We start from the raw sequence: 14827 nt of genomic DNA, 5'->3' as shown, positions 1-14827 counted from the left end.
TCTCAGGTCAAGTTAATACCCAGTAAGAGGGTTTTACCTGTTTTGGTTTTGAGCTGTCACATCATAAGGAGAACACCTGGGTAATGCCATTAAGTATCATAGTGTAACCAACTGGTTTATATTTTCCAATCCAAGTCCTAGCCCCCAAGACTGCCTATCCTAGAATATATTCCCTGACCTCATCTTAAGCATATAAGAGAATGCAGTGAATATATAAATAGCCATCTACCACCCTTCAGCACCTGATAAAATATTTGAAAAATCAAGCCACACACAGATGACAGTTGTGAGCATTCCCTTGACCTAGTAAGGTTAAATGGCACAATCTATGCTAAACTATTCAGTGTGGGCACAGGTCAGTTTATGGAGAAATACTGGCATAGTCAAGTTCAAAGCACAACTGAAACTTACTGTGCATTGCCTTGTTAAAAATAAAAGCTCGTTTTTTATGTTTTGAAATTGACTATTCATATATGACATTATTTCCCAAGAAATTTGAAGTGGCTTCAAGGAATACAATAAAATAAAGAACACAGAGATAAAAATTAGACTCTTGGAACACATTAAAATACAAGAGCAGAATGAGGGGTAGTAGATGCAGCTATTCAGGAAATAGAATTTTGCACAATGCTTAAAAGACAGTTGACAGGCTGGGTGTATTTCTTGGTGGTCAAAACTTTAAAAGTGGGCATGCTTACTATTTGTAGAAGCTGTTCACAAGAAATATACGTAAGCATAATGGATATGGTTCTTCTCCACTTGGGTAGCAAATAACACAATGGAACGCTTTTTGGTTTATTCCAGATCCAGCTCGTGATATGCACATGTACGCAAAATGTCCATTTACTTCTGTGATTCTCAGGCCTATGGACAGTTCTGTGCCACATGAACTGTCCTAGACCTTTCTATTTTTTACTTTTTAAATTAAATTCATTGGTACAATTTAGATATACATACTGATCACACTCAGGGTAGGGAATGTGCACCTGTACATGATTAAACTGAGAGTGCCAGTTTAGATTGTTTCATCCTTCCTTGCTCTTAGTCGCCATTATTTGCTTTTGACTTTGGCGCTCAGCTCTTTCCCTCACACGTTAACACCAATAACCCAGTAACGGACACTTGCGGGCAGAGTCTGTGGCTTTGCGCTCAGCACTGACGCACTGTGGTTCACACAGACAGGTACTCAGAGTGAACATCTGAGGAGGTTTTTGTTATTATTTCTACCTTAGAGAGAATGAAATTGAAGCTTAGAAAGCATAAGGGACTTGGTCAAAGTCATAGCTAACCAGGAAGTGGTGGCGCATGAATTCAACCAGTCTGTCTGGAGCCTGAGTGCATCTTTTTCATTGCACAGAATGCTCTTCAGAGCACGAACTCCAGAGCCAGCCGGTCAGGTTCACATCCTGCTTTCCATGCTTCAGCATGACCAACTCCTCTCAGATCGTCCAAGATGTCTCAGTTTAAGAATACGGAGCCATCTTTTGTGGAATCTCCCTCGGTCCTGGGCAAACCAGGACCACTGCTCATTCTGCATTTACCACCAGTGTAACTGTGGACACATTTCTTACTGTCTGTGTTTCTATAAAGGGTTAGTAAGAGTCCATGCCTTATCAGATTGTTTTAAAAATTAATTAATCCACAGAAGGCACTTAGAAAAGGCCCTGATGTACAGTAATGTAATATTACTATTTGCAGTTATTATTACTGACTCCCCGTGGTTCTTCTCCAATATGTTGACACTAAAAATCAAATAACCACACTTAGTACAACTGTGTGTAAAGTACAACTACAAAGCTTTTGTAGGTTTTCTGTTCATAACAGATATTATTGATCAGGTATGACAACCTCATGATACCAGTTTTTAGGTCCTTGGTGTTTTCTGGCTGAATACAGGTTCTCAGCTACCAACTACTAAGGTAATATTGCTGAATTCTAGAGACAGTGAACAAGTGAGACTTCAGAATAGATCAAGCAGTTGTAGCAGACTTCACTGGCTGCTCTGTCACCCATTTCTCTGCTTCTTCCTTTCTGGCAGAGTCCCCACCCGGATCGAGTCACCAGCTGTCATGGTTTGGATGAGTGATCCTCAAAGTTGCATGTGTGGAAGGGTTGGTCCCCAGTGTGGCAGCCCAGGAAGGTGGTGGAAACTTTGAGAGAGGTGGAGTGTATGTCACCGGGGAACAGGCCTCAAAGGGGACTGGCTCTCGCTTGGATCACAGAGGACAGGCAGGGACTAGAGCAAAGAAGGCTAAAGCACTTCTTGGATGCTACAGGACAGGGCAATTAAGCCATCTCTCTGGCAGCAAATTCTTTATTTTTCAAGAAAAGGGTCCCAGAGGCAATTCTGACATTAAAAAAAAAAAAAAGCTACCATTCCACAAGGGACCCAACTCACAGACCTGGGGGAGCAGGCTACTTCCCCAGCATCTAGAGTAGGGCTACTTTGACTTTAGTGAGGTAGAATGCCACCACCCAGTGACTCAGGGACAGAACTGCCACCTCAGACTGAGGAGGCGACCCAGAAGGTCAGGGCACTGAGCCAAAGGGGATTATTTTCAGGCATAAAATTCTCATTAAATTTATTTTATTAGGTTTTGAACTTTTGTACTTAGAACCTCTTTCCGATTTCTCCCCTTTGGAACAGAAATACCTATCCAGCGACTCTCTCATCATTGGACTTTGAAAACGGGTAATGTCTCTGGTTTTACAGATTCACATTGGGGAAGAACTGTGCCTCGGGAGGAGTTGAGTCTCACCCACACCTGAGACAATACTGGATGAGATTTGGGCTTCGAGTTGATGCTGGGATGGGCTGAGACTTCTGGACTCTTGTGCGAGGTGAATGTAGTTTGCACACTAGAAGGTGAATTCTGAGGGCCCAGAGGGGAGACTATTATTCGCTGAACTGTATCTCCCCAAAACTCATGCTGAAGCCTTAACCTGTAGACTCTTGTAATGTGACTGTTGGACACAGGGCCTTGAAGAGGGGTGACAGCGTGACAAGCTGAACGAGTAAATAGGACCCAAAATGTACAACAGATATTGTGAATTGGGAAGAAACTGTTCAAAAGAAGAGCAACTGATGGAGGAAAGGGGAAAGGAAGGAAGAGAAAAGGAAGAAAATATAAACAAGATAGTTATATTGGTAGTTTCTCTTAGTTCACTGAAAGGAAAGTTTTGTGCTAATACTGTTTGAACAATATCTCATGCTTATACCTTGTACTCTGAGTAACTACTCTGAAGATAACAATATAGGAATGTATTAATTATTGTTACTCTCCTATTACCTTGTTTTGAAATTCTGTTTTTTCTTCTTTTAAAAATAAAAAGTAAATTTTATAAAAGAGGGGTGACTGACTTAAAATGGGGTGGGTCCTAACCCAGAATGACTGGAGTCCTCAGGAGAAAAAAAAAAAAAACTCAGGCATGAGATTGGAGAGTCCAAGGGCTATCTACAGGCTGGGGAGAGTGACCTCAAGAAAATGACACCTGCCCACAAGTCAGTATCGGACTTCTAGCCTCCATAACTGCCAGGAGATAAATTTCTATTGTTTAAGCTATCCGGTGTGTAACACTTTGTTACGGCAATTCTAGCAAGTTACTGTAAGCAGAGGAAGTTCCTAACCCAATGTGCTTGGAGTCCTTGTAAATAGGCTGGATATGAACACACACACACACACACACACACACACACACGAGTGGGAAGAAGGGAAGGGGTGGGGAAAGCATGCAACTGCCAGGTGAAGACTGGGGTTAAGCTGACATAAGCCAGGAAACATCAAGACTACTGGCAAACCATCAGAAACTGCGAGGGATTCACAGCCTTCAGAAGGAACTGATCCTGCCAAACCTGCAGTTTGGACCTCTAGCCTCCAGAACTGACAGTCAACAAGTTCCTGTCATTTCATCCGCCTAGCTTGTGCTACTTTGTGTGATGGTAACTCCAGGAAATTAGTGTCCTGGGTTTTCTGCTATCTGATGTTAGCTACCTCCTGGTAAGTGAAAGTGAAGTAAATTCTGGGCAGGGGAGGGTGTGGTGTGTGTACCTGCAGTCCCAGGACTCAGGAGGCTAAGGTATGAAGATCACTGTGACCTCCAGGCCAGCTGGGCTCCAAGTGAGTTCAAGGCCAGCCTGAACTACATAGTGAGACCTTGTCTCAAGAAAAAAAAGAAAAAAAAAAAAAAGAGACCAGCAGCCTGGCAGTGGGGAAAAGTTCAAAGCAGCAGTAGGATTAGAGACATTGTTTTCTCAGGGGCCACAAAGAATCAGCAGTTGGTGAGTAAGATGAACCGGGGCTGTGTTCTGACACACAGACACAGGAAATGGAAACAGGCAGGCAGGGCCGCCATTTTATCTCAAAGGGCTTAGGGCGAACTCCAGTAGCAGAACAGTCCCTCATCCCTTCTCAGAGTGGAATGAGGGAAGACACATCCAGTCACAGTAGACTGCCGGCAGGGCAGATAGGTAGCAGGGGAATTCTGCTGAGAGGTAGGAGCTGAGATCACCTAGACTCTGTGCCAGTGACTACCAAAAACCAAAAACCAGTCTTAGCCCTAAATACAAAGGACTGGAAACATCACCCTGCTCTGCAACCAGCACAGTGGTCTTGGCCCAGTGGCATAGGCACGGAAGAAGCCTTGGCCTGCAGCAGGACAAGGGCACACCCCCCACCCAATGACCAGCGTGTAAGAGGAGTCAGTGGTATGGAACAGAGGAAGCTGTGCAAGGTCTAGAAGGAGCCAATTGTGCACAGGTCTGGGAGCAACTCCAGCATTTCCCTACTGGGTGTCAGAGCAACAAGGACAGCACCGTGGAGATAATCATGGCAAGGAGACATCTGGAATGTTGTCACCTTAAGACCAGTCCCAGGCCCCACATCCAGACAACAAGATCAGCCCCACAACCGACACAAATCCTACTGCAAATTGAGCAGGACTACACAGCATATTTCTGGGATCCACTGTGGACAGTACCACAGAAGTGTTGATATCAGAAGCATTTTAATATTTTTCATTGTTTGGTTTTCCTTTTTCTGTCTGTTTTTCCACTATTTAGGTTTCTCTTTTTGTTTTCTTCTATTCATCTTTTTTCTCTCTTTCAACTATTTCTCTTGATTTTATGATATTTTCATGTAATGAACATTGTCTCATCTCATTCTGCTTTGCTTCAATATTCGTTTGCTTTCTCTTCCATCCTTGCTCTTCTGTGTTCTCCAGTTTCCCAAAACTTGGTTCATCATCCTTTGCCCTCTAGCTTTGCTTTTATTACATTTATCCACATTCATCTCACTATTTTGTCCCCATCCCTCTCAAATCCCACCCCCAGAGTAAAATCACTCTACGAAGGGAAAAATCATTGCATAAAAGTTCCTGGTATATGTTGGACTTTGTTATATAACTGTAAAACTTGCTCCTATAGTTACCACAGTTTGTCAGTAACTAGACTATGCTTGATGCTATTGTTATTGGCAAATGTACTACGTTAGCTGGGATGTCATACCTGTTATAATTAGTTTTTCTCTCTTGTATGACAACACTGTGAATGTATGGGGTCATAACCATCTTCATAGTCCAGTACCAAAGAACTGGGTGCTGAGCCAAACAGCAACTTCTCATCCTTAATAAATTGGGAAGGTAGGTTCTTGGGATAACCACAAAGATAAGAACTACCTATAACTAGAAGACATCCTTGAGGAACAGACATTTCCTAGGGAAGCCTTGATATTAGTAATAAAGCTATCTACTGTAAAAAATCTATAATCATCAACACAGATAAAACAAAATAAAAAATAGAAACTAAAAAGAACAACAAGACCCAGAAACAAAATGCAACCCCAGACCTCCAGCTGACCCAGGACAAATTCAGAGCACAATGAGATAGAGGAAATTGGAAGCCACCCACTGTAACTTTGTGAAATGATAGTAGAAGTGAAAAAACAAATGGATGAAACTGTAGAAAAAACCACCTCACAGATAAAAAAGGATGAAAATCAAAATGAAAGACATTAGAGTAGACATAGATTAAAAAGAAATAGGGGAGCTTAGGAAAGAAATGTAACCCATGAAAAAGATCCAAATAGAAATCCAGGAGATAAAAACTCCACTGAAAGTATATGCAACAGATTGAATGTGGGTGAAGATAGAATAGCAGATCTAGAAGACAGGATTTAGGTTAGTGACCGCAAAAAAAAAAAAAAAAGATATCTTAAAAATAGCAAGGGACTATGAAAAATCCATCCAACAGCTGAAAGATGAAGCAAAAAAGAATAACATAACATGTAGTCAATGAGAAAGCTGTAGATAGCTCAAATACCATTAAAAAAACCTCTTCACAAAAGTAATGGCAGAAAACTTCCCAAATATGGATAAATTTGACATACAAATAAGAATTTGACATACAAATAAGTTAAAAATATAGAACTCCAAATAAACAAGACCAAAATAAATCTACACCAAGGCATATAATAATCAAGATTCCAGAAATTCAGCACAAGAACAGAAATTAAAAGCAGTTAAAGAAACAAATCATCCAGAGGGAAATCTCATCAGAATCATGGCACCTACATGAAACACATTTAACTCAAAAAGAAATTCATAGACTGAAAAGTCAAAGGATGGAAAAAAAATACTCTGTGTAAGAGGGACCCATAAAAAAGCAGGGTAGCTCTTCTATTTGCAGACAATATAACTTCAATCTAAGACTGAGAAAAAGAGACAAAGTTGGTCACTACATACTTGTTAAGGGATAACTCCAAGAAGAACTAACAATCAAAAATATATATGCACCAAATATTAGCATACTCAACTACATAAAACAAATAACAAAAATAAAAAATCAAATAAGCACTAACACAATTGTAATGGAGGACATTAACAGCCCACTGTAACAATCAGACAGATCAACGAGACAGAAAATAAAGAAATATTGGAACCAAACCAAACCTGCAAACAAATGGACTTAGCAGATGTCTATCTAGTGTTCCCTGCAACAATATCAGAATACACATTCTTCTAAGCTGCACACGGAATATTTTCTAAAATAGCCCATACAACATGCTTAGTTAAATGCAGAGGAACTGAAATTATCTCATGCATATTATCTGACCATAGTGCAATGAAAATGGAAGTCAACAGCAAGAGAAAGCACAAAAACTACATAAATACTGGAAATTAAATAACACCCTCCAGAAAAACCAATGGGGCACAGAGAAAATTAAAGATGAAATTTAACAGTATTTACAATTAAATGATAATGCTGATACAGCTTATCAGAACTTATGGGATACAATGAAAGCAGCCCTAAGAGGGAAATTTGTGGCAGTGAATTCTCATATCAGGAACACAGAATGATCTCACATAAACAACTGAATCTTAAAGCTCAAACTAGAAAAAGAAGAACAAATCAAACCCAAACCTCATATGAGGGAGGAAATTATAAAAATGAGAGCAGAAATTAATGCAATTGAAACTAAGAAAACAATAGAAAAAAATCAATAAATGCAAGAGCTGGTTTTTGGAAAGATTAAATAAAATTGATAAACTCTTAGCTGCTCTTATCAAAAAGAGAAAAAGACTCAAATTCAAGCAATTAGGAAGGAAAAGGGTACAATCACAATGGGTCCTGCAAAAATGCAGAAGATCATCAATAACTACTTTGAGAACCTGTACTCTACTAAGATAGAAAACATAGAGGAAGGAAACAAATTCTTAGATACATATGAACTGCTAAAACTGAATCAAGAGGATATAAAAATTCTAAATAACCTGGTATGAGTCAATGAAATAAAAATGTAATTAAAAATTTACCACCAAAGAAAAGTCTGGGTCCTACTGGATTCACTGCTGAGTTCTACAAGAAATTTAGAAGATGTAGAGATTTAGAAGATGTAATGTCACTAATGGTGAAAGTCTTTAATAAAATTGAAGGGGAAGAAATACTCCCAAACTTATTCCTGGAAGCAAGTATTCCCCTGATACCAAAATGAGAGAAGGACTCAACAAAAAAGAAATGTATAGGGCAATCTCCCTAATGAACACAGATGCAAAAATCTTGAATAAGATACTGGCAAACAAAATGCAGCAAATTATCAAGAAAATAATACATCATGACCAAGTAGGATTCATCCCAGGAATGCAAGGATGGTTCTAAATATGCAAATCAATAAATATAATACACCATATCAACAGAGCCAAAGGAAAAAACCACATGATCATCTGAATAGAATGCAGAAAAAGCATATGACAAAGTCCAACATCCATTCATGATAAAAGCCCTACAAAAAATTGGAATAGATGGTCTTTATCTCAGTCTGATAAAAGCCATCTATGCCAAACCAATAGCCAGCATCATACTAAATGGTCACAAATTGAAAGCTTTCTCTCTAAAATCAGGAACAAGACAACCACTATCATCATTCCTATTCAACATAATTCTGGAAGCATTAGCCAGAGCAATTAGATAATAAAAGGAAATAAAAAGAATAAGGATAGGAAAGGAAGAAATTAAATTATCATTAGTTGCAGGTGACATGATAGTCTACATAGAAGACCACAAAAACACCACCAAAAGACTTCTAGATTCAATAACCAAATTCATTAGCGGAGCTGGATGCAAAGTAAACATTTGAAAATCAATAGTATTCCTGTACACAAACAACAAATTCACTGACAGAGAAATTAGGGAAACCACACCTTTCACAATAGCAGCCAAAAAAATGAAATACTTAGGAATCAATCTAACAAAGGAAGTAGAAGATCTATACATTGAAACTTACAGTATTCTAAAAAGGAGATCAAGGAAGATATCAGAAAATTGAAAGACGTCCCTTGCTCATGAGTAGGAAGAACCAACATTATGAAAATGGCCATAGTTCAAAAATTGTTATACAGATTTGATGTGATACTAATTAACATACCATTAGCGTATCTCACAAAACTAGAGAAAACATTCCTAAAATTCATCTGGAACCAGAAGAGACCTAGAATAGCAAAGGCAGTTCTGAGCAATAAAGGTAAGGCATGGGGTATCATGACTTGAAATTACACTACAAAGCTCCTATGATAAAATCAGCATGGTACTGGCAAAAAAAAAAAAATCTGAGGATTAATGGAACAGATTAGATGTAGAAACAACTCCAAATGCACTCAGCCATCTTATCTTTGACAAAGGGGCTCAACATGTTCACTGGAATAAAGATAGTCTCTTTAATAAATGGTGCTTTAAAAAATCGCTTTCCTTATACCCAAAAACTAAAACCAGACCCATGTCTACTACCAAGCACTAAACTGAAAGAGAAATGGATCAAAGATCTAAATATTAAAATAAAAATACAATATGCTGCAAAAGAAAATAGGCAGAACTCTTTTTTTTTTAAAAAAAAGAATAATAAAAAAAGGACAACAGCACAATACCAACAACACAGACAAAAACAAAACAAAGCAAAAACAATAAAAATGATACAGGGTTTCAGAACAAAGTGATAAGAATTAACAGTAGTTGTTATATTACATACTGTAATCTTCAATGAAGTTGCTCAGATTACCAGATGTAAGAATGCAAGATTGATCAAACCATTAAAGAGAATAAAAAAATAAAAACAAAAAAACATTAGAAATGATACAGAACTTCACCAGACAAGATGATAGGAATTCACCAATGGTTGTTATATAGTATACTGTTGTCTTCAAATTAGCTATTCAGATTACCAGATATAAGCATGCAAAATTGGTCAAAAAGAAAAAAAATTAGGCATTAATTCTTCCTTTCAATAAACCATTGGACATCAGCCGTAAAGAGTAAATAAAACCCAAAATGTACAATAGATATTATGAAAGGGAAAGAAATTGCTCAAAGGAAGGAACAACTGGGATGAGAGAAAAGGGTAAAAGAAAGAAAATAGCCAGAACTCTTGAAGACATAGGTGTTGGCAAAGATTTCATGAATAAAACCCCAATCACAGGAAATAACACAAAGAATCAACAACTGGGATCTCATCCTATTAAAAACTTTTGCACAGCAAAAGAAATCACCAACAGAGTGCAAAGACAACCCACAGAGTGTGAAAAAATTTTAGCCACCTGTCCCTCAGACAAAGGACTAATATCTAGAACATATAAAGAATTGAAAAAAGTCAGACCCACCCCCCAAATTTAAAGACCCAATCCAAAAATGGGCATCTGAGATGAATACACACTTCTCAGATGAAGTACAAATGGCAAATAAATAGATAAGAAAATGTTCAACATCACTGATTAGTTGAAAGATGAAAACAACACTGAGACTCCATCTCATTCCAGAAAGAATGGCTATCATCAAGAAATCAGCCAATAAGAAATACTGACTGGGATGTGGGGAAAAAGAGCCCTTTGCATATTGTGAAATAGTAATAAATTTTTCAAAAAGAAAGAGGAACTAGGGAGGGGGAGCTGGAGAGGAAAGAAGCAAAAAGGAAAAGAAATGACAACGAAGGATCTAATGGAAAGAAAGCTTTGTAAATAAGGTGGGAAAGAGTGTCGAGGGTTTCGAAGGGGTTAGGAAAAGAAGAGGAATTAATACATAGCATATACAGGCACAAACTCCCTATGATGAATATGATCATTATGACATATAGATTGTACCAATAAACAATAAAAAATTAAAAAAGAAAACTAAGCTCCAAACTGAATCAGAATGGCATGATGTGAAGAAAGAAACAGAATGAAAAGGAAAGAAGACTAAAGTCGAATAAGATGGTCACTCGGTCTAGGACAAAAGTAGGTGGATAATCTAAGAAGAGAAACAATGAAGAAAAAGACAATTCGTTTGGATTTGTCAGTCTGTTGCCCTGGGAATTTGAAACACATAAGTTCAGGGGATTAAACACATTCATTTTATGGCAGGGGATAAAAGAAATTACATATGAAAAATACTGCTGAGGGAATTTACATAAGATCAGAAAGAAGAATCACTGAATTAATACAACTTGCAAAGTTTCTAGGAAAATGTAAAGAAAGCTGTTACCACAGAATTAAGTTGAAATAAAGTCTTTAAGAAGGAGGTTGCAAAAATATAAGCCATCTCACTAAACATTCCTATAGTTCAAATTATTTTCTCCAAAGGAAACATGCTACACATCAAGCGCGCCAACACAATAATTTCTCTATCTGGCAAGACAGACAGACGGCTTTTTAAGAAGGGCTGAGATGAGCACAGTGTGGCTAGAATACTGGTGCTCCTCACACCTACCTGTAGAGGAGCATCTGGATCCATAGTAAATGGGGGGATCTTGTCAGCCCAAGGCAAGAACTTCTTAGTTTTGTGGTCCAGATAATAATCAAAGATTGTTCCCTGGGACGGAAACTTCACTGCTTTCATCTCCTTATGCCACCATCGACTAAAGTCAGCTTGATAATCAGAAAGCTGAGGAGAACAAGAGAAATCCTTATTGCAGACTTAAAGGTAATTTTCAAAACACACAAAGCCCCTCCAAATCCTGCTCAACCCAGTGTTTGCAGTGCACACACAAAAAAACCATTGAGCAAAGTCCAGATATGGAACCAAGTACTGCACCAAGAAAAAGAACTCGACATTATTGTAATGAGTGACACTATCATAGAGGCACAAAGCTTTGTTCCATAAAGCTATGAGGTACAGATTTAGTGGACTGATCATCTTAAAAAGCAAGGTAAAGTCAGGGGAACTGTAGGGCATGCCCTAGTTAGGTTATTTCCTCTAACCGTGCATTGCCATGCAAATTACGATGCTGGGTTCTACAACACAATGGTACAAAAAATAGGTGCTCATTTCTACCAATTTTTGTGCAAATTCATGGCAAAATAAGAATTAGGACAACTGAATACTTTAAAAATTGGTAACATTATTTGATTTAAATACTGTCTCTTCATCTGAGTTTATAGCCCTTTTGTTAAAATATCTTTTCTATAAAATTATGCTGATAGCACATAGTACTTCTGATAAATTCTTTCACTTCAAAAAGAAAATGCTGGCAACTGCATCACTGCCACGAAGCACTACTGGAACATTGCTGGGCTTTAACAGTCTACATCTGGGGCTTCCTGTTTGAAGAAGGGAGGAAGGAAGAAGGCATGGACTCGCTTCCTCCAGGAAACTTGGAGAGGTCCAGCTGAAAACACAAAGAGACCAACTCCCGTCCTGTGGAAGGATCAGGTGGAAGGATAGCGACAAGGATATCTGGACTAGGAGGTGCTGGGTTTTATATAATGATAGGTATATGTCCTGGTTCCTAGACAAGAGGTTTGGTATAAATGGGAATGGTAACTGTGTACCAATAACAATCAAAACCCTTATAAATCCATAGGATTACCTGGCCCAGGGTCTTAAGTCCATAACATAGGCTGGCCTACTGAATTTTGATAAAATCTAAAAACACTGTGTGTTCATCATCTTTAGCAATTGTGTACTTTCTCTGACTACAACTCCTATCTCCTGGAAAAACATTTTTTTTGCAGTGATATCCTTGTGTCCACAGACTATGGTCCACTTTCAGTCCTGGGCTGGTCACACGTGAGACAGGTGGGATGGCCACAGGCAAGGAATATGAGAAGTACTTGGAGCAGAGGGTCCCTGCCATTGTCCTCCAAAGCCCATTCACGACTTCATGAATTCGGGCTCATTTAAGCTGTTTTCAGATGGGCAGTGTAATGGTTGATACATGGTGTGAACTTGAGAAGTTTGTAAGTTTAGCTAACAACTCAGCAGGGGGCCAGAGTCCTCACTTTGTAAACATGCTGAGCCTGTGCAGGAGGAGGGCACAGAGATGGTGTGAGTACTCCCCTGCTTTTTCCTCTTGTTGCTTTTGCTGTCTTCCACCACCATAAATGATTGCCTTCTGCCATGTGCCACCTTACCTTGGAGCCAGCTGATTAGGGACTGAAACCTCCACAAACTGTGAGCTAAATAAACCTTTCCTTCCTTAACTTTGAGTGTCAGGTATTTTGTCTCAGTAGCAAGAGAAAAGTAACTAAGACAGGCAGCAAGTAATATTTTATCAGCCTACAAAATCTAGTCTTAAGCCAAATCAAGCTGGCCTGAAATAATTCACAGGTTGTTACTGACCTGGCAGTATTCTTCCTAGCGGTGTAGGTATGACTTCGATTTTCCATCAAAATGTACTAACAGTTACATCAGTAAAATTATTTGGGTGACAAATCTTGATACTTCACTTAAATAAAATGCATTTGTTTTACAGTAGGGAAGAAAACAAGTAGGATCTCTGTGCGGGAGGCCTGGGGGTATGTGATGGGGAAGGCAAAGCTAATAAACACAGAAGTAAGTAGGTCCCTTGAACAAAAGTCAGCTGTGTCCGAGAGCAACAGGGGTGACTTGCTTTAACTGAATGTTTGGGGAAGCTGTCCTTACAGACTAGACCAGTGGTGGCCAACCTGTGTGGTCTATGAAAAGTCCAAGGCACCTTGTGTGACAGATAAGGGCACTCAAAGGGCCCAACTAACCAATGGCTGGCTACCCTGAGGTCATTCCTTGTCTGCTTCAGTAACACCCCAACCGCACAGCCTCTCTCGGGAATGCTTGTCTTTAGGGTCCTTCAGGAAATATAAAGATGCTAACTGTAATGGTGACTACTTATTGTGGAAAGAGTACATGGGAGCAGAAGACAAAGAAGACCGAGCTTGTGGTAAAAACAACTGAGCCAAGGAAATTGGAGAGGCTGAGGGAGAATGTGCTGGGAGGAAGGGAAGAGCTCATCAGGAGGGGTTAAATCTCAGCTGTCCAAAGTCCTCCTGTCGTACAGTCTCTCACAAGGAGAAAAATGCGAGGGACACGGAAAGGAAAACCACTGGGGAAGTGGAGTCTAGCTGGTCTCTGTGAAGGAGGAACCCCCACACGTAGTAAACTTCAAGAAAACCACATGAAACGTCCCAGCGTGTGACTCTCTCCCAGTGCCACTGGCTGCTCTTCTGAGAGGCACCTGGAGACTAGAGAAGGAAATGTGGCTTCTCACAAGGGTTGAAATGAGATCTATGAGGCCAACTGAATTCCAAATTTATTTGTAGATGCGAGTTATGGTAACTTAGTGGCAAGAAGCAGAACCAGCCCACAGGTTACATCAGCCATTTATTTTGGAAGCAACACTGAGTTAAACCAACAGAAACATGGGTCAGTCTTGGCTATGATACTATTTATTCTGTGTGAATCCCATTTATATGTGGAATGTCTCAGGATGCCAGTACAGCATGTGTAGTCTACTATTAATGTCAGGATTCAGGGCACCAGGGAGGCACAATAACCACAAGAGGTTCTGCGGTCCTGAGAAAGATGTGGCTTCTGGGGAGAGGCCAACTTGGGTGTGCATCCTGCCACTGCTATCTCCTCAGATGGACCATGGGCAAGGTACTTTGCCGCCCTGAGCTCAAGCTCCCTCTACCAGCACCATGAGTGAAGAATTACGACAGAAAGCACATGAGAAAAATCTACATTAGCGGTGGACGATGGAGATAAGACCAGCATGTTTTCTGCAGCTTGATGAATCTGAGCTGTGTGTGTGTATGTGTGTGTGTGTGTGTGTGTGTGAGATGTTTTCTACAAGAAATGAGAAGCCACAGAAAGGCTGTGAAGAAATGCTGGGCATATCACTGGTTCATCTTGAGCTGAAAGAAGACTAACTAAAAGAAACTGGTCCAGGGTTGACTACGGCTCACAAATGCTGACCCTGGGACTATGTGGGACTGACTAGAGGGGAGAGCAACAGGAGGGAGAAGGCCAATTTGAAGGTCACCATATGCTATGGTCTGAATTGTTCCTTCCCATTTTACAAGTGGAAACCCTAACAGCCCATGTGACAATATC

General features: G+C 39.6%; 1 protein-coding gene across 2 annotated transcripts in view; it reads right to left on the bottom strand.

The window, feature by feature from the left end:
* Positions 1–14827, bottom strand: part of Dnah11 (dynein, axonemal, heavy chain 11) — a gene marked incomplete at its 5' end in the record, with an annotated part of 307294 nt that overhangs the window by 135065 nt on the left and 157402 nt on the right. For both annotated transcript variants that reach the window (XM_005377377.2, XM_005377378.2), the window contains 1 exon segment: positions 11228–11401. In XM_005377377.2, coding sequence (XP_005377434.2) covers positions 11228–11401 — 174 coding nt within the window.

The sequence above is a fragment of the Chinchilla lanigera genome, unplaced genomic scaffold (genome assembly GCF_000276665.1).
Source record: "Chinchilla lanigera isolate Chin_1 unplaced genomic scaffold, ChiLan1.0 scaffold00009, whole genome shotgun sequence".
Taxonomy (NCBI): domain Eukaryota; kingdom Metazoa; phylum Chordata; class Mammalia; order Rodentia; family Chinchillidae; genus Chinchilla; species Chinchilla lanigera.
Note: the sequence above shows the minus strand (reverse complement) of the source record. Positions and strands in the feature narration are given on the sequence as shown.